Below are 25,510 nucleotides of genomic sequence, written 5' to 3'. Positions count from 1 at the left end.
TATTACAAAATGGAAATGGTCCTGCTGCTTTCGTGCATGTTACATGGGTGCGCACACTGGCAGCTCAAGACACGGGGTTTAAACTCTTTTATCCTAATTTCTCTTCCTCTGCAACGGATTTTTCTTAGGACACAAAAGGTTTTTTGTTCTGGTTCCCCTGTACACCTACTGTCTATCTCAGGGCATTTCATTCCTGTCGGATCTCAGCACCTCCCTAGTGGGAGGCAAGGGCCACTGTATTATTTCTCCAGGTGGGAATTTCAGGCAAGCAAAGGTGACTCGCCTGTTGTCAGACGCAAAAGCTGCTGGGGTTGGAACCTGAGGGCACTCTCCAAATTTTCAGACTGGTGCCAGAACTGCTTGTCCAGGCTCAGTGTTATCTTTTGCTGCTGTTCTGATCCCATCTGGCTGTCAGCTGTACCAGCCAGTGCTCCGTGGGTATTCACGCTGCTGCCAGTTCTCATGTCTCAACTGGGAGTCATTTAATGCGGGTGACTGAGATTCCTCGAGAGGAAGAATTTGAAGTATCCCAGACAATGGTATGGTTAACATTGGTTTTGTCCTAAGTCTGTGTTTTAGTATTTATTTTAAGGATGGTTGACACAAACGGGTTTTTCTAGAGGCTTTAGTATCTGTGGGTTTGGCCATGAAAAAGGTTCAGAGGCAAAACAGCCTTAGAATTGGAGTTTAATATCTTTCCCTCATGAGATAATAGAATAAATGGGAAGAGAAACGTGATTTAAAATCTTCAGTGACAGTAAGCCTGTAAGAAAGTGAAAGCACAACGTTTTTTACGATGCATTTGACATTTTTGGAGAAAGATTCCTGGTAAAGCATGACTACAAGTCAACAGGGTCAACACATGAGTTGGAGAAAGGAATGGGGCACGTCTCCCTTAGTAAAAAACTTTACTGCGTGTTCTCTTACTCTCAGTTATCCTAATTTGAAGTGGGGAGCTGATGAATATTGCTAAATGGACTGAAACAAACAACAGCACTGTGGACAAAAAGTAGTCCTTATGAACTGCAGTGTATCAACCACAGTGAATTTCTCACAGATTTGTAGGTTTTAATGCTGGGGTGGCTGGTCTGACTGTCTGCTTCGTGTAGGGGAGAGGACCTTAACCAATAATTTCCAGTGGGGTCAGTAACTTCTGTTAGTACCAGTGCACACCTTTATAGACCCCATAACCTATTTGCACCATAGACAGCAGGCTGTTCACCTTACCCCCAGATGTGCACTAGGAGAGGGAAAGGGCTGAAGTGTCTCAGTGTGTTTTTGCTTTGATGATCTTGAGCTCTCAGGTACCTCACTGTGCTGGGAGCTGTGATGTGCTTGACTGGTCAGAGATCTCCATCAGGAGTCAGTGAGGATTGTTCTGAGTTCTCTTTCATTTAATGAATGTCTTTATTGTTGATTTAGGACTGGGCACTTCAATGTACTTCTCAGGAAGTCCTCGAATTTGGTGTTTCTCTGGAAATGTCAGAGGTAAAAGGAATCTGGAGAAGCTGGAAATATGGAGAGCAAACTGTAGCTATGTCCTAACAAAATACAAGACCACAGAAGGGAAAAACAATCCAAAGCCTAATTTCAGGGGGGAAAACAGGTGAGAAAAGAGTTCTCGTGATCTGTAAAGATTGAAAAAAATTAATTGAATCGACTGTGGAAAATGAATATGAATTGGAAAAAAAGCACATTTTTCTGTGAATAGCAGCTGCCACCTGTATTTTTGGGTCAACAGTCCCTGTTATGTAGCAAAGATGATGGTAATTTCTGCTATGCATGTGTACCTAAGTGCTTTTTTGAATCTGGGCTGAAGTGGAAGAAAAGAAAGGTGGGAAGAAAACGTGGTTTTGTTGGACTATATGATTTAACAATGGCTAATTTTAGGCACTTGTTTCTGAAAAGTCTTGCCTGAAGCCTGGCACCCATCAAACTGGTTCTGTCAGAAGCACTTTTCAACCTCAAACTTCGTTCCCAGGCTGAAGAGCTGGCACGGCATTTACTTAAAAAACAAACCCAAACAAATAGCAGCAAGTTTCTGACCTCAGGCTTGCCTCTTGCTGCTAATCTGATTCCTTTTAAGGGTAGGAGCTGGTGGTTAACATGATTTCTAGTGAAACCTCGCATGCAGCTGAATATGAGAGTGTTGGGTTTTGCTGGGGCCGTTGTTAAAAATGTCGTGGCCTACCCACCCATATCCAATTTCTAGGAAAATCTTTCGATGTGCCTTTTGCATTCTTTGTGTTGTCATATAGCTGACCGTCATCGACATGCCTTCTTAAGATTAGGTCCATGTCCGACACCAGCATGAAATTTAACTCTCTGGTGAGATTTTGATCTCTAGCTTGGCCCCATCTGTTTTACCCCTTCCTCTCTAAAATAACTTTATGATAAAGAGGAGCTTTTGCGTATGAATAGTGAGTCACAAGCCCCAGCTCTGAGTAATCCCAGAGCTACTCCCCGCTGTGATCCAGCTCCAGGAGATGGAGATGTCCTCTCAGAAAATAACAGTGCTCTGCAGGGGACTTGGTTTTTGCAGTCCTACAGGCCTCTGTCCAGAAATAATTCCAAAGGAACATGTAAATATTGCAGTTTTTCTGAGTTTTGCTTCCTGACTTGCTCTGGGGAAATACTTTTTTCCCAGCAAATGTGGAATAATTGCTTTTGTTCATCCAGAGACTGCTGGATTTGTGTTAGTAGGTTGGCTGTGAAGCCTGGCGTGGCAAACTGCATTAAGAGGAAGGGGAATTTGTTTTATGCTGACACCAGAGTATATTCATGGAATCACAGAAAATGCTGAGTTGGAAGGGACCCACAAGGATCATCGAGTCCCACTCCTGGCCCTGCACAGGATACCCCAAGAGTCACACCACGTGCCTGAGAGTGTTGTCCAAATGCTTCTTGAACTCAGACAGGCTTGGTGCTGTGACCATTGCCCCAGAGAGTGTGCTTCAGTGCCCAACCACCTTCTGTGTGAAGAACTTTTTCCTGATGTCCAACCTAAACCTCCCCCACCTCAGCTTCACACCCTTTCCTCAAGTCCTGTCACCGGTCACCACAGAGCAGAGATCAGTTCCCGCCCCTCCTCTTCCCCTCCAAGGAAGTTGTAACTGCAATGAGGTCTTTAAAATGTCTTTTGGTGAGAATTTCTTGCATGTAGTCTCCAGCGGAGGTGTTTGGTTTGGTTTGGGATTGGCAGGATTGGTTACACAATACTGTTTGTGCTTCCCGACGGCTGGAGGAGCACAGAGCTGCCTCTGGGGTGGATATTGGCCCATATGAATCTAAAATTTAGTGTCCTTGACTGACATTTACTTTCTGAGAACTCTGTTGCCCGTCAAACTCAATTGCTCAAATGTCTGTGGGAAACCAGTGGTGGTATGTGAATGTGGTCTCAGTAAATTCATTTTTCAAAATGTGAACCAATGTTCACTGAAGAAAAAATGAAGCATTTCTGCATTATTTGGCTGGAGTGAGTGTTACAAGCTCATTTGATTCTCTTTCTTTTTCTGTCATCATATTTTCATGACAATGTTATATATGTATGGTATTGCAATTCCCGTGCTCCCCAGAAAGATCTTTAATCATCTAGACCATATAAGCAATGAACACTTCAGGCAAAAGCAAAGCTATTAATTTTGCACTTCAGAGTCACAGTTCTTCCCCCTGCAAAGTGTATCTTATAAAGCTGCCACTCTCCATCCTCATTCTCAGTCCATCCACACTTCTGCTGCAGCTGGTAACCCAAATCACTGAAACATTGCACTTTTGTTCACAAATGTGTGCAAAAGCTGGCATCAACCCTATGCAGGATCCCCTTCTGTAGTAACCCCTGCTGGGATGAGGTGTTGGAATCCCCTGGGGGCAGTCAGAGCCTGTGCATCCCTCTGGTCAGACTGTGTGGTTGCTGAGAGCCTCCCAAGGGAGCAGAGGCAGAGGGAGCTCCCCTGGGAGCAGCAGTTCCCCTCGTGCCTGTGTTAGTCCCAGCCTTCCCGGGAGGCAGCAGCGTTGTCTGTGCTATGCTGACTTTTTGAATTGTGAATTTTTGCGTTCTTTGGCCATTTGCAGTCCAGTCAAGCATGTTCCCATTCCTACGGACACACAGTGCTTTTATTCTTTGGGTTTTGGGTCTTCCTAATTCCTTGGCCTCAGCGATATTTCATGGAGGAGTGTTTGAGGGCAGATTGTGTAGTCTATCATCTTTTTCATCTTTTTACCTATTCCCTTTTAACTGTCTGAAGTGTTACCACCATAGAGTTTGTTTGAGTTTTGCCTTGCTCACATATTCTGAAATAAGATACAACTTGCTTGACCCACGTGCCATTATTTTAAGTATCTCTCTCAATTTTTCCCTCATTTGTCTCTTGGCCTGCTCAGCTGTCCCACCGTGCTGTTCATGGAGAGGAACTTAGAGGCATGGCCTTGTCTCAATTCATTACTTTATTAGTTTTGGCATTCTATGTATTTTTAAATATAGATTTTCCTTTTATAGCATTAAGTATTTCTGTTTTGAGGGCCTGTTGAAATGCATGTTTCCCTATCCTGCTATCTTAGACTCAGCAGCTGATCAGCACAAGCTGTAGATCAGAACTGACTTCTGACTCCTTCAAACATCAGTTAGAGAAGGAAATGATTTGAGGTGTGCTGACCAAGGAGATGACTGGGGATGGTGTTTCTGTCAAATGTTGGTTCCAGCTGCTGCTGGAGAATTCAGAGTTCTGACAGTCTGAGCAGACCACAGCAGGTAAGACCCTGGAGAAAAGAGGGACAAGAGCAGAATGAAAAGCTCTCACGTTTTCTCTTGTCTCCCTCTCAGAGGTCTTTGTAATGCTGCTATTTAAAGATTGAGTGCCTATCCAAGGACTGAACTTAATATATAATGTTGATTCAGGTCACAACTATAAGGTTGTCCACCCATCCATCTGGTACAGAGCAAGACATACTAAATCTGTCTGAAAGGACAGGCCAACCTGAGGTAAATGTGCTCCTGTTATGGTGTGATAGCCTGGCCAGCCTTGACAGTGGATTCCAAGAATCACAAGTTTGTGGTCTGTCAGCCAGTGCAAACATCAATCCATCAAATATTCCCCACTTGTTATACCTAGAGGACAGAACCATGAGAAGAAATGGCATTAAGAAATGAGTGGCAGAGGGAAATCACCTGCTTGGATCCATGCCATCTCTAGTATGGGAAACAGAGAGCTGCGATGGTTGTATTCCTGTGGTCACAAAAATCACCAAAATGCCACCTGTGAATGTGCTTGGATCGTAGAGGTCTGACATGGCACAGAGGACATCCCTATCCTCTTTTTCCCTCTTGCTCCCCAGCAGAGACTGTAGCTCAGAGCTTTTAAAGTTTGGGCTACTGCTTGTTTTAAACGAAGAACAGTTTATTAAACAAGGCCTGGGTTCATGCTTGAGTGGCTCTACTAAACAGCAATATCACTCAATAGCCAAGTTTTCCAAGGGGAGTGCTCCTTGACTTCCTCATTGCATGTCTCTCCCGGCAAGGTGGCACCCTATGGGATAGGCATGCTCAGGGCCGTGCAAATGCCAATTAAACACCCAAGGCCTGCAGCCTAATCCTGCCTTCTCGTGGCATTTTGTGGCTGTGGGAGCTCAGATGGTATCCTCACTTCTGGGCTGAAAATCCCCAGACCAGTCTCAAAGGGTCCCTGTAGTTTCTAACACAGTTAAAGATCCTTGTCCCAGTGTCCTCACTGAATTCTGAATTCATTCTTTATGCCCCCTCTCAGGCTCCTTCCTGGGACCCAGTACTTTACTGGTCTCCATCTTCCCAGCCTGTAGAGTCCCAAGGGGTGGGAGGTCGTGTGGAGAAAGGGAGGAAAGGCACTTCCTTTGGATGGACAGAGGGATGCAAGGTCAGAAGGAAAGAGCCTGTGAAAGTTGCAAAGTGGGAGCAAAGGATGAAGTTCAGAGAAGAGGCATAGCTGGGGGAAGAAAGGGATTTTCTGTGGGCTGGGCAACTCTGTCTTAAGAGATTTGAGTACCCACAGGAACGCTGCAGAGATGGTTAGTGGATTTTCAATGCCTCTCATGACCTTGTCTCTTAAAAAGACATCAGGGCCCTGTTACTTCATGGAAAAGCAGTCAGATGCTTGGGGCACAGGTTTTGCTGCCCTCTCCCTGCTGAGTTGGCCTCCCATCACAGGTGACCTCTCTGGGTGCAGAGATGTGCCAGGAGATGCAAGGGTCGAGCGTTTCCATTGCTAGAGGATGGAAGCTCTGCCCTCTGACCAGCTCTTCCCAGTTTTCCTTGGTGATGCAAAGGCAGGCAGGGGAGCTGGAGGGGGTTTCTGTTAGCCAGTCAATCAATCATTTCCCAATGTTTATTATTTATCCCCCTGGCCAAACCCTCCCCTCATTCCTGCCACTCTGGGCGATGGGAATTTTTGTGATCTCTGAGCAGCAGAGGCTGGCGGGCAGCCTGATCGATGCTAGAGCTCGTTCTCAGCCATGTGAGAGGAGAAACATCAACAAGGAGAGATGGAGTTAGAACTTTATTAGGAGAAACCTAGACACGATTGACTAAAAACACATGTTAAGGAGAACACACGGGCCTTTTCAGGATTAAAAAATACAAATATATAAAAACTTACAAATGGAAAAAAAAAAAATGGTTTTCCCCCCTCTGAGTGTGTGAGCATGTATGTATGTGTACAGGGAACTGTACCAAAGCTAACTATGTATCAGGAGCAATGACTCACAATGCCTTTCAGTGGCCCTAAGAGAGGGAATGGCTCGGTCCCCTCCTAAGCTGGTCCCTGGCCACTGGCTCGTGCAGTCCAGTGTTGGGAACCCTGCTGTGGCCCGTGCCTGAAAGGGCAGCATGGGGTAAACAGCAGGGAGCAGCTTAGCTCTGTTTAGCAGGTAGCTTTACCAGAGGGATGTCAGCTCTGGTAAAACATATCTCGAATGGGAGCTGCCTACAGACCTCCCACACCAGACTCACTGCGCAGTGCTGGGCCCCAGTGGTTGCCCTGAGAGGCAACAGCGGTGGAAAGACCCAGCCCATGGGTGATTTCTTATGCCACGTGTGCTAGGGATGGAGTGGAGATGATGACCTGATAGCAGAGCAGGGACTTGCTGTGAGGACAAATGACTTGTGCTGATTGGCTTGAGAGAGCAGCCAAGACGACGATGTGCATGATGTGCAGGACCTGGAGAAGCCTCTTGCTCCTTGCAAAAGATGCTGAAGTGTTTTGGTAGGTTGGTGAGAAGACACAGGCCGTACCAGATAAACAGAGGATGCTTTTCTCTCAAGTGGGCAGCTGGCAGCACCCTTTCAGCAGCATTCACGTTGCTTGAAAGATGAGTTTAAAAAGGGGGAACTCACTTTGTTTCCACATGGTAATTCCTCTTTTTTACTAGGAAGATATCTGTTCTCACAGGAGAGTCTGTCTTTCTGTTAATGGATGTCTTGCTTAGAATTGATGACATAAGTATCTTGGGAAAATTCCCTGGTCTTCATCAACTGGTCATCTAAGTGATTTCCCTGGGGCCAGTCTGCTGCCCTGACTTGGGAATGAGGAAGGGATTCCAATGTTAGGCATGAGGCAGCTGTGCTGGGGGGAGCACAGATGTCTTTATTAATGGTGAAGAGTTGCTATATACACAGTGTCAAAAAATTCAAGTAGGATTTATTGTGTAAGGTAAACTGGTATAAAATATCTGGGCTCAGGCAGAGAAAGGGAAGGTTAGAAAGGGCCAGAAAAAAGCAGATGAGAAAGTCTTTCTTTCAGAAAGCCGACTGGTGTGTTTCTGCTCCCTGCAGGTGAGAGAAGCTTCAGCTCAGTGAAATTGCCAAACTGATGTTGCAAATGTTGAATAGAGACCAAAGAAGATGTGAGGGGTTTGAGGTCCAGTCAGTCTGTTGAATACAGTGTCTGGGTGGATAGCCACTGGGCAGCTCAGGAGGCTGCTGGCCTGTGCTCTACCAGGCTAAGGATGGGAATTTCTAATCCCTCTGGGTCCCATGACAAAAAATACGTCTGAGGGCTTCCCATCCCGAGGTTGGTGCCTCTCTTCAGTGCCTGTATCCCAGTGGCTGTCCCTGCCTTAAGCTGTGAGAGCAGTGTAACGATGATGTTCGCTGGAAAGGAGCGAGAGGGCGTTAACACAGAGAGGTTAGTGGCAAGAGTTTGGAGTCCACTTTGCAGAAGTTCTACTGGGGGCTGGGGCTGCCCCTTCTCCTCGCCCCTGCTGGAGACAGGTCACACAGACAAATCATCCGACCTCGCCTTGCTGCTGGCACGGCTGGCCTTGCTGAACCGGCGCTTCTCGTTGAAGTAGTTCTCGGGGAAGGAGGGTGCTGCGCTTTCACTGGCCACCTCCGGACTCTCCACGTAGCTGGACTTCATGAAAGGCCCTTCACCAGCAGCGTCCTCCTGGCCGTGGACCCTCTCGGTGGCGAAGTTGGCGGTGTTCTGCTGGGAGGCCACCTTGTTGCTGAAGGGGCTGATGAACTTCCCGTTGGCACTTGACAAGCACTGGTTAAAATCCGGCGGGGGAGTGTACATCTGGGCCCTTTCTGCCTGTGGGGCAGACTCCAGTCTGGCGGGGGCCGTGCTGGGGCTGGGTTTGTAGGAGCGGGAGCACCTCTCCTTGGCTTTCTTCCAGCCCAAGTGGTAGAGCTCGGCCAGGCTGAGGAACAGGGAGAGCACGGCCACAGCCAGCATGAAGACGATGAACACGTTCTTCTCCGTGGGACGGGACACGTAGCAGTTGACGGGGTGGGGGCAAGGTGCCCGCTGGCAGATGTACAGGGTCTCCAGGAAGATCCCGTACAGGACGTACTGTCCCACAATGAAGGCCACTTCCATGGCAGTCCGGATCAAAATGCTGTAGACGTAGGTGTTCAGCAGGCTGCCCCTGAGTATGATTTTGCCTCCTGATTCATCCCAGCAAGACAGCTCAGCCTTCTCTGGCACGGAGCACTTCTGCTGGTAGTATGTGTCACCACCGTTCTTCATCTCTCGGGCCTCCATTTCTGCCTCCTTCATCTTCCTCTTCTCCTCCATGCGCACTGTGTGCATCGCGTGGCCCATGTACACCAGGCTCGGGGTGGAGACAAAGATGATCTGGAGGACCCAAAAGCGGACGTGGGAGATGGGGAAAGCCTTGTCGTAGCAGACGTTCTCGCAGCCAGGCTGCTGGGTGTCACACATGAAGTCAGACTGCTCGTCCCCCCAGGAGGACTCGGCTGCCGTGCCCAGCACCAGCATCCGGAAGATGAAGAGCACGGTCAACCAGACCTTCCCCACCACTGTGGAGTGTTTGTGGACCTCCTCGAGGAACTCTCCCAGGAAACTCCAGTCCCCCATTTCTGCTCACCGGGAGGGGTGAGAAGTCTTGAGAATTGGACACAGCCTCTGTGGGAGCAAACAGAAGAGAGTGGTTCTAAGGAGGGTTGAAGAGAGTGGTTCTAAGGAGGGTTAGGGACTGCCCAGCTGATAATGCATGGAGTGAAATGGTTTGTTTTGTGTCACAAGAAATGTTTTCATTTGACCTGAAATGAATGAGGTCTGGTTTGCTGAAAACTCTGTTTCATACCCACTGAAAACAACGTGTTGGGTTTGTTTGTTTTTTAATTCAGCTACTGCGACAAAAAGTGATCTTTTTTTGCATAGCACAGCTGCAACCTAATAAATGGGCTGCCAAAACCTTGAGGGTGAGCCAGATGTATTCTTGGTTCAGAAAGTCCTTTCACTGTGGTCTGCATGTTGCATCCGCTGCGTAGTTAAAGCTGCACTCATTTGTCTGCAAACTGTGCTCTGGGGAATCCTTAGTGGGCTGATCCCCTGGGAGTTAGGACTGGAGCCTACAGCTTGGGCTGAGCAGTGCCTTGGCACTTTCATATGTTGCCTTTGTGTAATGCCTGCACCAACAGCTGGAACGTGAAGTGCTCACAGCTCTGAGCTTCAACTATGAGCTCGATGCCACCACTGAGAGAAATGCAAAGAAAACCTTTCTGTTGCCCACCTGCCCCTGTCCATGGGTTTTGCTTTGGTTTTGCAGTGTCTCCAGCTGCAAGTGTTTAGTTTTCAATTTTCGGATGTTTTGGGGAGCTGTGTCATCCTGCAAACCTAATCCTCTGCCACCCTCTCGCGCCTCTCTGAGAGGGAACTGCTGCAAAATCTAAATGGTTGGTCTCGCTCCTTCCTCTCTTCTGAAGTTCCGAGGCAAAATTCACAGTTCAATTGACACAAACAAAGGAAAAAAAAACCTCCTTTGAAGTGCCTCCCAAGGATCAGCAATTCCTGGGAAGTGCTGTTGGTAGGCGGTCTGATGAGAGGAAAGGTTTGGTGGACTGGCAGTAAGATTGCAAAGTGAAGATGCAGGACAGCCTGCTTCAGGTTTGTTTCTGACTCTGACAGACTGTTTCTGGACAAGTTACTTAACCTCATGCATAAAAAGGTAGCAATGGGTTTAATTCATCTTCTGTGGGGCTCTGTGGGAGTGCTTGAGCAATCATTTGATCCAGTTATACTCCCCATACTTGCCTTCCCAGGGCACTGCAAAGCTCTCCCTTGTGCTTTAAGGGCTAGGTGCTATAAAATGTTCAGTATTACCTTGGAGATCATGTTCTCTCACAGTCACTCTTTTGGAAAACAGCATTTTAATAAGTAAATGTAAAAATAATCATCATAATGAAATATTAAAAGCTCTAGTCAAGGTAAAACCCGAAGCCGTAGGACCAAATTGTTAACTCTCCTTTATTGTCCCTTGTCCTGCCTTTAAGAGCCAATTATTTTTATGGTGCAAAGAACGTCTGTGGAGAGTAGACACTGTTAAAAGCTGAAAATTTACTGCAGCAATACTGTGTAGATTTCCCTGTGAGCAAAAGCTGAAGAACAGAGAGACAGACTTTTTGGGGAAGCCACATCCCCTCCTCTGGTTGTGTGAGTGATGTCGTTTAATGTAGCAGCACACACGGTGATTTATGCCACCGCTTGTTCGTGTGCTGTGTGTCCATCTGCAAGGATGGATGGGGCAAAAGATCAAAAGTTGAATCCTTAAATTCCTGGTGCTTCTGAGGGCTGCCCTGTGGAAAGGTGAGGGTTGCCCGGGTAAGGAGACAGGGAGGTGGCCACTTGCTGCCCCACCAGCTGTCAGAGGCTGTGTGAGGAGGGAGAAGGGACATACCAGAAAGCAAAGGATGGGCTTTGGCTCTGTCCTGCTCTGGCAGGCGTGCTGCAATCATGCTGATGCAGATCCTGGTGGCTCCTTGGCATATGAAGAATGTTTCATCTGCTGCCAGCCCAGAGCTGGAGGAGCAGTAACACAGAAAATCAGCTGGTCTTTCTGGCTCCTCTTGTCTGCACTGGTGAAAACTGGTGAGTGAGTGGGTCTGTCTTACCTTCTGAAATAGCTTTAGTGCAGTTACTGCATTCTGGAGAAATTAGCATATGGCTCCACTCCAGGAGCACCAGGGGATTCAATACAGGCAGATAAATCAGTGATGGGAAATATTTACAGCCTGTGGTGCTGAAATCAGTATGTTTGGTCTTTTCCCCCCAGAGTGCAGACAAGGCAACCAGCTACCTACAGTTCAATATATAGGTGTGTCCAATCAATGTCTTTATGCTGTAGCACAACTGTATGTGTGGAATACTCCTTACAAGACAGCATGGACAGTGGTGGGTGCCCTCATTTATCCAGGTGAATTTATGTTGTTTTCAGGTGCCCCTAGTGCTCCTGCTGTCGTTAGCTGGCAGCTGCCTTTTCTTGTCTCGCCTCGCTGTTTAGCACAAAAATGAACACAGTTTTTAGCACAAAAATGAGCAAAAAATGGCTTTGCAAAGTCTGAGTGTTCCTTCCTGCCACAGGGATGTACAGTCACAAACTAAGCCCCTCTTCCCATCAGTTCTACTGTGTGCAGGTTGTTTGGGGTTTTACTATGGCTTGTGTTCCTCAGGGAAGGCCACTAAACCTAGGCACTTGCAAATTGTAAAAATCAGAATGTGCAGAACACAAAGTAAAGCAAAAGTAAGCGCAGGAGGAGTCCAGAAATAAAAATTGTTAATGAATGCGAGAAGAACAGTAATTCACCTGTCTCACACACGCACAGAATTTTTTAAGAGGCTGTAAATCAGAAGGATCCAAAGCTGGCAGTCATGAGGCTTAGGCTAGACAATAGGGACATTTCCTCTGTCTTCCCCTCCACAGACTGTCTAAAGGAGGGACTGCCCAGAGATGCCTCCTGATCATCCTGCTACAGCCCCAGAGAGAGCTGAGGTGGCTGCTGCAAGGGAGTAGGTGGCCACAGGAGAATGGGTTTTGGAAACCAAGAGAAGGATGTTCCTTCCTAGAGCAGTGTTTTTGGCTTAGATATTTGATAGTTATTGCCGAGCTATTCTTGGAGTGCCAGACCAAGGGTCTTCTAAAGCATCTATCTCTCTGCTGCCAGCAAGAAAAGAAGGGATCGTTGTCACCTTCCTGACAGCTTTTCCTGGCTATGCAGAGCTGCCACTGACCCAGCCTTTCTCCTCAGGGCTTTACTATTCTTGGGAATTTTCCATATAGTTCTCTTTCCTCATTCCCAGACTACTGTTGCCCTCGAATGCTTTGACCTCTCAGTGTCTGAGCATCTGCAGCCTTTTATATTTGTAGTTTGGGCTCAGTTGGGCAAATCTGGTCGCGCTCTGGTTTGACTCGGCAAAAAATACCTCTGGGTATCTTTGTGGGGTCTCAGCACCTGATAGAAGAGAGTCTTGACAGCAGGGCCATGCATATTCATGTGCAGTTGTGGGCTGCGCCGCTGCCCTGCCATGCTTCTGGCTGACAGCTTCCTGCTGGATCAACACCGGAGCTGTGCTCAGTCATGGGATCTTGGCACCGGGAAACGCGTGTGCGACAAAGACCAGTGCAGCTTGGCACAGACCCAGCTTAATCATCACCTGGAATGCTACTAAAGCTGGGGAAAACTGAGTATCACACCACAGGCCAAGCCTGGAGTCTGCTCAGCTCCGGGCTGCCTTGTGACTGCCAAATTCCACGATAAAAATACCCCAGTGGGGACAGCACCTGCTGGTACGCCAGGCTGGCTCACACTGCTCACAGCCACTGGCTGCTCTCTGCCATTCCTTTTTTTGCACCACATTTATCTGTGGGAAGAGAAGTGTCCGTTGCCCCTTGAGCAGTTTTTCCCATCCTCTTGGTGTGATGCCACATGCTCTGAAGGACAGGCAAGCACTTCACATCGCTACTGCTTGCCCCAGCCAGCACACTTACTCTGGTTGGAACTAGCCAGGTCTTGATGAACAGCTAGGAAATTCACACCAGAGAGCCAGGAGGGCTGTTCCTGTGCAATCATTTTTATATGAGTTTATTTCCCTAGGGGTTGTTAGGGAGAAAGTTTCTCCCTCTTTAGCAGACAGGCGAGACTATCAGCGGTGATATAAATAGCTGAGCTCGACACTTCACGCTAGCTTTTCCCACAAGGAAGGTGACAGGAGGTCGCCATCTCTGCAGGATGTTTCTAAAATAAAGTGGAGAGTCTGATTATAACACTGTTTCTGCTCTCCCTCGCTGGGCTCACCTCTTCCCCTTGGCAGGTCCCAGGGGCACGTGGAGAGGCTCTCCGAGGAAGGCTCCTTTGTGTGAGGCAAGCACAGTTCCCAGGGAGGGGGAAAGTATCGAATTCAAAGCCATTTTAATTCTGCCCAGTCTCTGTGCGTGATTTGCTCGATAGGATACAAATGCATGTCTCTGATAGCTACTGAGATTTCCCAACACGCTGGAGGGCTGGGGCCCTGGATGTTTTAAGAGGCTCACACTCGGGACACGCAGCTGTGTGTGGAGACCCTGCAACAAGTGCATCCCCTCCAAGCTGCCAAATGGGGAGGCAGCCATCCCCTTTGGGTGGTGGGCACGTGAGCAGTGACAGCCCTTTGCAGTGGAGCAGCCAGGCCAGCTATGGGATGGTCAGTGCCTAGAAACTGCTTGTGGCTTTCCCTCCTCCAACTGTGTTATCTCACGGGAGGTCCAGGCCAGCACATGGCACAATGGATGTCCACCCTGGGGGTATGTGGGCAGAGATCTTTTCCCCTGTGTGACAGGCTTCACCTGTCAGGCTGGAGCCATACATGAGCAGAGCCCCCACTACAAAACTGTCCTTTCACACCTGTAGACGGTTAGGAAGGACACTTTCAGCTCTGAAATGGAGGTTGGTTAATGATACTTCACTTAAGAATCTCCAGCCCTCTGTCAGCAGTAGTCCAGCCTCACAGCATCCCATGCAGTGCAGATGCTGTCCTCTCTATCTTGCAGATGGTGGTCACTGCAACAGAAAGGACGAACTGCTTTTTCGAGGTCACTGTGTTAGAGACAGTCTGGGGACAGAGATCAGGAGTTGTCACTTGCAAACTTGTGCCCTTTTTTCTATGCAGCACTGCCTCTTAAACCTCGTGACAGCAACACAACGTTTCTTTTACATCTGCTTTTTACATCTGCTTCTACAGACCACATCCGCTTCTACAGACCACATCCCTTCTCTGCTGTGCCCCAGGACAGCACTGGCTTGGTTACCTGAAAGAAAACCCTCTCGTGCTGCCTGTCTATAGCAGGTACACCTGGCAGAACCAGGGGGCTTTTTGTTTTGATTTGTTGTTTTTGTGGGGGTTGGTTTTGGTACTTTTTGAATAGGCAAACATTTTGTTATTTCTGGCAGAGCCCACAGCCATGGTCAGTGCCCAAAAAGGAAGTAGCAGCCTTTACAATGTATGTACACAGAGTTCCTTTGTTGCCAGGACTTGGTCAGGAAGCATTTTGGGGACATGTGGCTTACAGCATTAAAAGATGAATAAAGTTAGAAATGCAATGTCCAGTGTGGGTGTGATGCTTTGAATTCCAGAGGCTTTTCATAGTTTTGTGACACAGATTGATGCTAAAGCCCACCTCAGCAGGTATCTTTTTGTTCACTGTTAGGCTTTTTCATATGGGTGTACAATAGACAAACAATGACCTATTAGGCATTTTTGTCCAAGTACCATCCCTCTGGCTTCATATATTCATGCATGTTCTTATCATAAGTGTCTGCCTGAAACAGGCCAGTTCTTTAGCCAAATTTGATCTGCACATGAATCTGGACTAAATAGTTCTGTACTTATTTATGCTTTTAAAAGAAAAAGAAAAAAAAGACATGTCTGGGTAGGTTCCTTTCTAGTTCCTTGGGTTCAAAGTCCTGTGCTTAACCAGTATCAGGGAGAGTGATTTTGACCCCAGTGCTCGAATCTCACCAGAGAGGAACAGCTCCGTGTTAACAGCTCCTGTCCTAGAGGACAGACATCCAACATCGCTTATCTTTCTGCTCCTCCCGAGTTCACTGCAGTTTCTGGGAGGGTCACACTGGTATCCAGACCACTGGCCCTACTTGTAGCTGCAGACAGCTTGTTATTCCCTGACAGGGTGTGCTTTCCCCCTCCTCTCCAAATGTGGAAAATCTCGGAGTTCACAAAAAAGAGAGTGGGTGAGAAGATAAGGGAGCTGAGTGACCTGTCACCTCCCACACACAACCCTGACGCACACAGGGACACAGGCACGGGGAAGTCACTCATCACCTTCACGTGTGTACATCAGGGATGTGTTACACACACGGGTGATAATAATATGTAGAATATTTTCATCTCAAGTGGTGGTGGAAGCTGCAGACTCCCAGTCAGTTGAATTTTTATTAGTTGTCTATCCAGGACATCTAATGCTGTTCCCCCACTGTGTTTTCATATATCCAAATATTAGGGCCAAGCTCTGCCTGATGTAATCATGGGAGACCAAAAACAGAAAAGACCTTGAACTCAGTTGAATCAAGCTGGGGAATGAATCTATCCCACTATCTTTGAAAAGCCTGCATCAAATAGTTACATGATAGTGGTATCCAGGCTTACACTGAGCATGCAGAGAGCACCTTCTGACTCTCTTGGGATTCTCTCCCTTTGCCTTAGAGACAAACAAGGGTCTCTTGTGGGGCCTTAGAGACCCCAACACATATGACAAAACTGGACTTGGGATAAGCTAAATGTGCTTTTTGCTAGAAAAATACCTCATAAATTCTCTCTCTGATGTAAATGCTGCAAACTTGGTGCTCTTTCCAGTGTCTTTGTGTTTGCAGAGAGAAGCAAACCTATACGAATTTGCAGATCATGCTAAATTGGGCAGGCTAAACCAGGCTAAATACGGGCGAGGGGACAGCCAAACAGGGCATAGGGAGCTCTGGAAAACAGAAACATGCAGAGAAATTTGGGGAGCTGCTGTAGTAAAACTGTTCCTGAGCTCTGCTGAGAGGAGCTGATCTGAAGCACTGCTTAGTCAGTGGGTACAAGGAGATGTGCAGTGATGGCAGGCATCACACTGGGTGCAACGTGGCAGCAGTGAAACCTGCCCATGTGAATTTAGGCTGGTTCAGAGACTGCGTGAGACACAATTTGTTATAGTGTTGAAATAAAACAGACCGGAGAGGTAGTGGGAGAAGGAGAGAGCTCTCATTCAGACTTTTCCCATCCTTTCTTCCTTCCTTCCTCTTACCCCAGTGAGAGACCCTGTCTGTCAGTTCTCCATTGCTCTCTTACAGTCAAGCTTTCCCCCCGGGGAGAGCCTTGCCTCAGTTTTTTGGCAGTTTTGACCAGTTAACTCTCTTCAGCACCCAAGTTGCTAATGCTTTCAAGCCTCAGAAAGGGGAAGTTTTCAGTGACTATCTATTTTCCACTTATTACTACCTTGTCAAATCTCATTTCTTCCTTCTTTCCAAAAATCTGTAGGGTTCTTTTCACACTCCAGCCTCATTGCTGTATCCTTGCCTCAAGTATTTAACTTCACGTTCAGGGTGAAGTCTCACTATAGCTTGTGAGTGGATTATTTTTTGTACTCAGTGTATGTACATACACATATATGTGCACAAATATACACACAACCTTTGAAACTAACTAGTATTAAATTGGCAAAGCCCAGCAGTAGGGCGTTAGGGAGTGCAGGGTTACTGTTCTCAGTAATCTTAATTCAATCTCTTTGTGCCTGTGCCTCTTAGCTACGAGTCTCTAACCACATCCTCACATTGTCACCTCATTCTTTGCACAGGATGCTTGCCTTGTTCTGTGCCAGCCTGACTGGGGCTTTCTTGAACAGCAGCTATTCAATGTTTTGTTTTCTCCTCATTGTTCAGTGGGTGGCCTGTGCCTCATTTACTGTACATTATTCAAGTCCAGTTCTAAAGACAGAATTATTAGTTTCCTCATGGGTTTTCCTATGGCTTTCAGCACAACAGTATCAGATTGCTTCACAAATATAAATCTACTTATTTTCATTACCACCCAGAGGTGAGGAGATGGTATTAGATCTACTTTACAGCTGAGGAACTAAGGCAGTGAGAGATTAAGATAAAAACTGTTCATTAGTTTTGGAAGCTGTTTGGTGATATTGCTAATCTGTTTTTTCTTTCCAATGTACTTAGCACTATATAATGTGTATTCAAAGCAGAGCTCTGTCTGGTTTATGCTGGATTGGGAGAGTTTATCACTTCCACCAGTTGCACGACATCTAGAAGTCAGATATCCAGAAGTCAGGAGAAACCACTGAGGGCACACTGGTGTAGCTTAAGTGATTTGACCCATCGTGACAGAGGAAATTGGAGTAAGAAGCAAGAATTAACCCCAGTCCTCTTGGATAGCTTCATCTGATTATAAACTGGAGACAGTTTTTCTCCCATCCCACTATTCTCTCCCTTCTTCAGCAGACACCTGAATGCATCTGGAGACCCTGGACTCTGCAGCGGTCACCCTTGCCAGGCTGCTTCACTTCCTGAGCACCCCTGTGCCCTGACCAAAGCATCCCTCAGCTTTTCTGCTTCTAAGGGAGAGGAGTTCCATATGGAAATTCTCAACCGTTCCCAAGGCACGTCCACAATGACATAAAAAATAAAGAAAGACGGAAACGTAAGCGTAAACCCCTTCATTCTTATGTTAAAATCCCCTGACCTCCCTTTGAAGATGCACTAGAGAGACTTAGGGGTGTGCATCTCTCTGCTCATTATGTACTGTGTGGCATCAATATTCCTTTGTTTCAGGGAAGAGTTGAGTATTGTCTATGGAGATGCTTATAGACAGCAGCAAAATTGATTTCCCCCCCACCTCCTCTTTATGAGTTCTCAGCCCAAAGACTGAAAAATCTCTGATGCCTCCTGGGAACTATTTCTAATTTTAAGCGACAGCACCCCATGTGTGGAGCAGCCTCCAAAATGTGCTCCCTAATGACCTGGTACAGTGCTGAATTACTTGTTCCTCCTTGTCTATTTTCAATGCTGGAAGATAAGTCAGAAAACGGGCAAACGTTCGGAATGTGTGAAATCTGCCTGAAGGTCAAAAAGAGAAGAGGGGCTAAGGTATGAAGTTCTGTGTTTTTCTGTCAAGGTTTAAATTTTTAGTGCCCATAATACTAAAATGTTGTGATACTACATACTGCTGAGTGGAAAAAAACCAACAACCCCAAATACTTATAGTAGCAGGAATACTTAGCATAGTTCCCAAGCGACCGGGAGCCTGATGAGTATTTTAAACCCTGAAGCCTCGGGAATTCTCCTAAACTACTGTTCTGCTCCCAAGGAAAGGGGGAACAAAGTTAGAAATGTATGCTCTTCTCAGAGTAGATTTTGAAAAATACCAGGAAATGCAGAGTTTTTTAGCCTGTGAGGCTTCTGAATAGCTGTTTAACCCACTCCTAGCTGCACACACATATGCACACATATGTTACATGCATTAAGTTCTTTAAACAGAGGATCACACAGACAGCAGCAGGGAAAAACTCTCACACACACTGCTTCACCAAGGAATTTTGGTGGGTTTATTAGCACAGAAAAAGAGTTCAATGCTTAAGACTCATGCAGCCCGTGACTTTTTTAGGTGAGATTTGTTCAGAAAAGCTACTTATATGGTCCTCTAAAGATTTTTTACAGTACTTCAGGTATAGAGGCACTGCCTCAGTTTACCTGAGATGTAAAAACCAGAGTGCCACAAAGCTCATTATACATGACAAATGGGCAGTCAAATAACCCTTTAGGAAATCAAAGGACCCACCACAATCAGAAGAGGCAATTAGCAGGCAACTTTTACAGTAATTGAGGTTGCTTCTTTCCAGGTGAGTGTATAGAGGTACCATATTTTCAAGCTGGGCTGTTCTTTGAAATCTTCGGTGGCAACGCTAGCAGTGTTAAATCATGGAAATGTAACTGAACAATTACTGCAAGTACGAAAAGGGGGGGGAAAAAGTTAGGAAGGCAAATAAAAAGAAGCAGCAGCTGCTAGTGTGAGAGAGGACATTTGTCCCTTTAGGTCTGCGTGCCTCCTTGCTGAGGCTGCCATGGGCAGTGTCGGGATGGAGAAGAAAGGCATTCCCCTCGCGGCGTGCATGGTACGGGTGGCTGGGAGATACGAGCAAGGCACTTCTCTACATTTGAGTTACATTCCCAGACTTGGTGTCACAGACCAGCCAGGACACAGTATTCTCAAGCAAAAGAAACGGCAACATTTTGACACCGTCCTGCCCGCTTCAGAATACGGACGGTTCGTGCAGACACTTGATAAAGTGTTTTTACCCTGAGAGCCTCTCTTAGGTAAGAGTTCCCTTCACCACCGTCCCCTGAGTAGGTTGACAGCATGCTGAAATGGGATCTGACAGAAACTGCAGTTTGTCTGAGGATATTTGGGGCTCTTATGCTGTTTTCCTGTACATTGAAATCTGTTGGTATCCATGTTCATCACAGGGAGGTTACTCGTCATTTCTGTAGCTGCCTGTGGCAAACACAGTTTAATTTTTAAAATGTCCCAAATCTAGCTAGTAGTGGGAATGTTTTGAGGAGAAAATTAAAGGAAAAGTAAATTTCTTAAGTTATTTTTGGCCAACCTTCTTTTCCTGCCTCTCCAAATCCATCTCTTCCCTTACGCTGCTTTCCCCTTGAGTTTAATAACTTGATCTGCCATCAACACTTCTGCAGTTCTATTATTTCCCCCTCCTGGTTACTTACCTGATTTCCAGTATCTTGTCTTCAGTCTCCTTCCCTCGCTTTAACACTTTCCCTTTTTGTAGTTAAGCTGGACTCCTTGTTCTTCTCAGTTGCTTCGTTTTATTCCTTTAATGTGGTTCTCTCTCTCTTCCTCTCTTTTTCTCCACCCCCTTTCTGTGTCACTTTCTGTCTTCCCCTCTGCCTCTCTGCCTTTCCCCCTCTTCTTTCTTCACCTACTTTTCTCGTCTCTCCCACCCCCTCCAGCTTAATCTTTCTATTTTCAAACCTGCTTTCCCATTGTTTTTCCTTTAAAGACCATGGATCTCATTCCTCCCTCTCCATTCTCAGCCTCTCCCTGTGCCACCCTCCCCATGCCGACAGGATGCATTCGCTGTCGGCTTCGCACAGTCCCTTCCAGTTGCTGCTACTACTGTTCCTCCACACGTCCTCTCCCAGATAACATACTACGGTATAAGCCTCCCCTAAACAAAAAGAGACAGGGTTGCCCCACAGTTACACCAGCCAGACCCTGAAAAGCTTTTTCCATGCAAGATGCCGACGAAGGACATTTTTCTGACTTGTTCAAGCTTAATCCGGAAAAAAAGCAGAACTCGTGTAGAGCAGGGTCTTCCACCTCTTCAAAGAACACACAACTTGCTCTGCTGGCTCAGACCAGGGGCCCAGCACAGCTGCAGCCATGTCCCAAAGGGCACCAAATGCTCCCCAGGGGGGTTTTACATGCCCCCTTACTGATAAATAGAGAATAACCTGCCTGTCAAGAGAGGTTTTTTTATTTTTAAGGCTTCCCTGCCACCACCTCCCTCCACACACACAGTCAGATGCACAAGCATTTGGGCCTTTCTTAAAACTGCTTTTGACGTATCAAGTGTCTGAAGGTCTTGTATTTCATGTATGTGTGAAGCTGAGCCTCTGATTCCTGCAGACTGGGAATGCCCCAGCGAGGAGGGGGAATCAGAGATGCCTCGTGGCTTTGATAAAGGCTGGTCTCAAAGAACCAGTGGCAGGAGAGTGAGGTTTGCACAGAAACTCTGCGACCTGGCTTGCTGCACACAGGCTTTGGCGGGTATCCCTCTGGGAATCCTTCCTAGGCTGGATATCTCCCACCCAGAACATAACTGCCCAGTGGTCCCTGTGCATCAGCGAATGCAGATCGTGACACGAAAGCAGTCCAGGGACTAAAACACAGTGCTGGCAACTCTTTCTAATCTAATCATTCTTCTCTCACTGATTTAGTTCCCCCTTCAGTCACAAGACTGAAAGCCAGTCTACACAGGGACAGTGCTGTGCAGGGGCTACTTCTGGAGGCGTGTCCTGTGTGGACACTCTCATTCTGAAGTTAAGAGGGCAATCCTTTTCCAAAAGGGCTGAATCCTCACTGGTGGTTAGTGCAGGATGCAGGACATGCAGTGCACAGTAAATATCCACAGCAGCTCAGTAACCTCCTGGTGTATTTCTGACTTTATTGAAAGGCCTTCTGTGAAACTGGAAATGTTTCTGGAGTTGTTTCTCCCTCTCCTGCCTGGCAGTATTATATCTGTGATGGAATTTCATCAGAAGGAGAATATCACTTTGTTTTGTTTTTTTTCTTTCTGGACTAATTTCCATGAAGCATTATTATGTAAAGTCATGTTGATTTTATGCCTGTGAAATTGTCAAGGACTTCATCATAGAAGTGTCCAAAAAAAGGTGTTAATAATACAGGTCTAGCTCACAGATGGCTTTGGGATAGGCTAGGGATAAGGCTTGTCAAGTGTTTCTCACATGCTATAGAGAGACAGGTCCTGTGAGAGAGCTGTCTGAAATGCATTCCCCTCCCTGTGTGGCTGACACTTTGCTGTACACTGAGGGTGATCAGGTCTGATTCTCCCTGCTCACTCCTTCGTGTTTCCTGTCCCAGTATTGTTCCTGAATGGCACACAGAGGTAATCTCTGAATCCAGCAGGCACAGTCTAGTTCTTCTGAGTGAATGAGGGAGGGAGAAGGTTTCTGTCCCACACATGCATCACGCACATGTAGCTCTTATGAGCACTTTTTGTGCTGCTGGTAACTATTTGGATTTTAATGCACAGAAAGGAAATGGAGAAAGGCAAAATCCAGGAAGGTGGTGATGTACAGATACCTCAGCCAGCCCCTCAGTGTGTCATCCCTTCTCTACTGCACCCACTTCAAGGGAAAACAGAGGTGTCGTGTCCAGCTCCATAGCTGCGGAAATAGCTGGTTTTCCCACTGTTAAGCCAGGAAGAAGGATTTTTCCTCCCCTCCCCAAGAGCCTGCTATGCAAAACTTGTATGACTTAAGTAAGGAGAGCAAGTGGAAGAGAATGCTCTCCCAGACAGTGGGAATGAGGAGAACAGCTGACAGCTTGCCATGTGCAGCTTGTGGATCTCAGCAGTTTGTGGTGCTGGGGAATGGATTTTGAAGGAAAGGAGAAATAAAGGCAGGATGTAAAGGGAAAATAAGATGACATGTACCATCTTCTGATCAAAGGTAAAGAGGGTTCTTGGATTAAGATTCCTGATCTCCTAGGTAAAAGAAACATAGCAGACCTTATCTGCCTGGAGTTTGGTGAGCTGTATGATGTGGTGTCCCAGAAGAAGCAAATTAGTAGAGAAGCTTCAGCTGAAGAAGACAGGGATTAATAGAGAAATCCTCAAGTGGGTAAGAGACTGACAGAATTGAGACACCGGTTCCCTAAGAGGTTGAAGGGAAATTATCTGTGAGGCTGTCTGAAGATTGCTCTTAGGACTGATCTTTTTTTAATATTTCTGTTAATTACCTTGGCACCGAAAGTAGAAATGCTAATGAAATCTGCTGATGAAGCAAAGCTGGGAGGTATCATCAGGGCAGAGGTGGATTCCAGCACTAGGAGGGCTCTTTGTGACTGGAACGATCGAGGTGAGGTTCAATGAGAGAGTGCAAAGTCACACACCAGGAACCTGTTGCTTGAAGAGTAGCAGGATTGTTTCTTAGCAGAGAGATCTTCCCCAGGATGGGGAAAGTCTTGGGTCAAGGTCACCAAAGGAGGAGGAACCAGCGATGCTACATAGGGGTGAAAAAGGCAAGTGAGCTCTGAGGACGTAGCAGTATTTCCAGTTGCACCGAGTGAGATTGATGCCAGGGGCTTTACATCCCAGAGGATGTGAGACTCCTCCAGGATAGTGTGTGCAGCACTGCTCACCCACACAAGAAGGATGTTCAGCCTGAAGCAGGTGCAAAGAAAGGCAGTGGGGTGATCAGAGGGACGGAGAGTGTCTCTTGTCTGAGAGTATGTTTACTTATCAGTCACGGAAATGACTGCAGAGAGACATTTGAGCTGATTTGAAAATAGATGTGGCACCAGTTTGAGCTGTTCAGCATTAATTATTTTGCACTGAACTTCATGCTACTGCAGCTACACAAAGTAATTAAACCACGGTGTGATGTGCCTGCAGGGTGAATACTATAAGGGAGCTCAGTTACTCAGTCTGGCAGAACAAAGGTTAAGAGAGGAGAGATTTGCTGCCTATAAATACTTTTAGGAATTGGGGGTTGGGAAAGTAAGTGCTAGGGAGAGAGGAGAGCTGCATAAGCTAAAGGACAATGTGGCACAAGAATAAATAGATATAAATTGGCCATGAATGAATTTAGGTTGGAAATCAGAAGGTTTCTAAGCAACAGAGCAGGGAAGGAGGTGCTGGAACAGCATTCTAGTAGCACAAGTTAGGGCGGAAACCTAATGAGATTTAGGGCAGAGCTTAGTAAGTTTAGAAAAGACCATTTGTTTTTTACTTGCCTGTTATTCAAAGGGATTGAACCTGATAAGCCAAGAGGTCCCTTTTTCATTTTATTTCCTGTACCTGCCTTATTACCTTATCAGAGCTGCACCCTTGCAAACAAAAGCCAGGTAAATCCTGAACAGAGCTTATGTGATGAGTTTTTCGGCACTGATCCCATGGATGTTTAAGGAGGATTCATTCTGTGTCAGGGATTTAAACAAACAAAAAGGAAGCCAAGACAATGCGTGGAGAAGGTCTGCAAATATGCAGTAGTATAGATGAGAGCTCACATATGAAAGAGCTTCTTCATATAAAACAGATGTTCTCAGAGCACCTGGCTTTGATGGAAGGCTACTTCAAATGCAGGTAGGTGCTCTCCTGAGATGTCAGAACTTAAAGGGATTGTCTGAAGGGAAAATGTCTCATATATTCCTGCCATTACCGAGGACTCTGTGCTTGGGGAGGATATCAGATTTGCTGCACTGGGAAATTCAAGAAAAAGCCACCACCCAACAGCAGTTGAGTTCATCTCTGATGCCTGGCCACAGCACTGCACTTACTCTGATCCTTCACAATGTTCCATGCTGGACAGGCACCTCTATTGCCTCCTCTAAAGCACCAATGGATGGTGATGGTGCCTTCCTGGTGAAATACTTATCTAAAATCCCCATGCATGGATATGACTGAAAGAGAAGGCAGGAGAGGGAAGTTCTCTGTTATACATTAGACCTCTGGAGACAGTTTGAAGGCATCCTCCAGCAGGAGGCAAATTCCCAAGGACAGGCTGGGCCCAAGGGAACAGGAGTAGCATGTAATGAAAGGCCCCTGAATGAGGAGAACAGTTTTATAATCACAGTGCCTTATCTAGTAAAAAATCCCAGATTATTCCAGTATAGGTGGATGTTTTCCCCTTCCCAGCCCAGAGTACCATACCAGCACAGAACGAGAAAAGAAGAAAGAAGAAACAGTAAGGCTTGAAGTGTCACTACGTGTCAGTCTCATTTGCCAGTAGAAAGAAAAGCTGGAAGAGGTTTTCCTCTCACTGAGGAGAAATTACCATCTATCCTGAAGTAAATGCTTAGTTGTCAGCTTTATGTTACTGGAAACAAAGCATGGTACTCTCACAGCTACTGCTTCTGCTTCTGAACTCTGCAACATCTCTGAGTAGCTGAGAAGTGCTTTGCAAATGATAATGTAATTACAGCTCCTATAAACACTCTCCTTGCTTTACAGGTGGAGGAACCAAACCATGGAGAGCATAAAGGATTTGCCCAAAGGATCAGCAATTCATTTTAAAGCAAGGAGTCCTCATCTACCTATCCACCAGACATTCATCTTGTCCTGTGAACTTCCATCTAGATGAGTTGCTGCTTTACAAAATTATATGCGTCTATACAAATATACATATATATGTTTCCCAAAGTAAGAAGAAAAGAAAGAACAGACCTTTACCTCTTTTTGCTGAGCTTGGGCAGGTAGAGAGAGGAACAGGTAAAGTTGACTGAAGGGTGGGTGAGCTTTAGCACAGCGCTTTGGTCTTGCTAGAGCCCACCTCTGTGTCAGTGTTGGGCTCCCAGAAGAGATCCGTGTCTGAGGGAGGGCACTCTGGACAGGGTGAGCAAACCCCAGTCAGCTCCCAGGAGCTCAGCCTCCTGCTGTGGTCTGACACTGGCTCACTGGCTGGAGATCCCCTCGAGCCTGGAGGACTGATGCTGGGGGAGAC

General features: G+C 46.6%; 1 protein-coding gene and 1 long non-coding RNA gene across 3 annotated transcripts in view; one reads left to right on the top strand and one right to left on the bottom strand.

Annotated features, from left to right (window-relative positions):
- Positions 1 to 14,583, top strand: part of LOC120323642 — a 21,493-nt gene extending 6,910 nt beyond the window's left edge. The window contains exons 3-4 of the long non-coding RNA XR_005564301.1: positions 1,423 to 1,606; positions 14,415 to 14,583. This is a non-coding gene — a long non-coding RNA (uncharacterized LOC120323642). The remainder of the gene's footprint in view (positions 1 to 1,422; positions 1,607 to 14,414) is intronic.
- On the bottom strand, positions 6,537 to 25,510 carry GJA5 (gap junction protein alpha 5). 2 transcript variants are annotated; one of them, XM_039383362.1, is made up of 2 exons: positions 25,240 to 25,510; positions 6,537 to 9,395 (listed from the first exon to the last, which is right to left on the bottom strand). In XM_039383362.1, the coding sequence occupies exon 2, from the start codon at positions 9,345 to 9,347 to the stop codon at positions 8,238 to 8,240; it is 1,110 nt and encodes a 369-aa protein (XP_039239296.1). In that variant the 5' UTR covers positions 9,348 to 9,395; positions 25,240 to 25,510; the 3' UTR covers positions 6,537 to 8,237. The 2 variants fall into 2 exon arrangements, with proteins under 2 accessions (XP_039239296.1, XP_027574988.1); XM_027719187.2 differs by lacking the exon at positions 25,240 to 25,510 and adding an exon at positions 20,033 to 20,155.

This window comes from Pipra filicauda, unplaced genomic scaffold, assembly GCF_003945595.2.
Source record: "Pipra filicauda isolate LSUMZ 115617 unplaced genomic scaffold, ASM394559v2 scaffold306_size1276767_pilon, whole genome shotgun sequence".
NCBI lineage: Eukaryota > Metazoa > Chordata > Aves > Passeriformes > Pipridae > Pipra > Pipra filicauda.
This window is presented reverse-complemented; position numbering and strand designations above follow the sequence as displayed.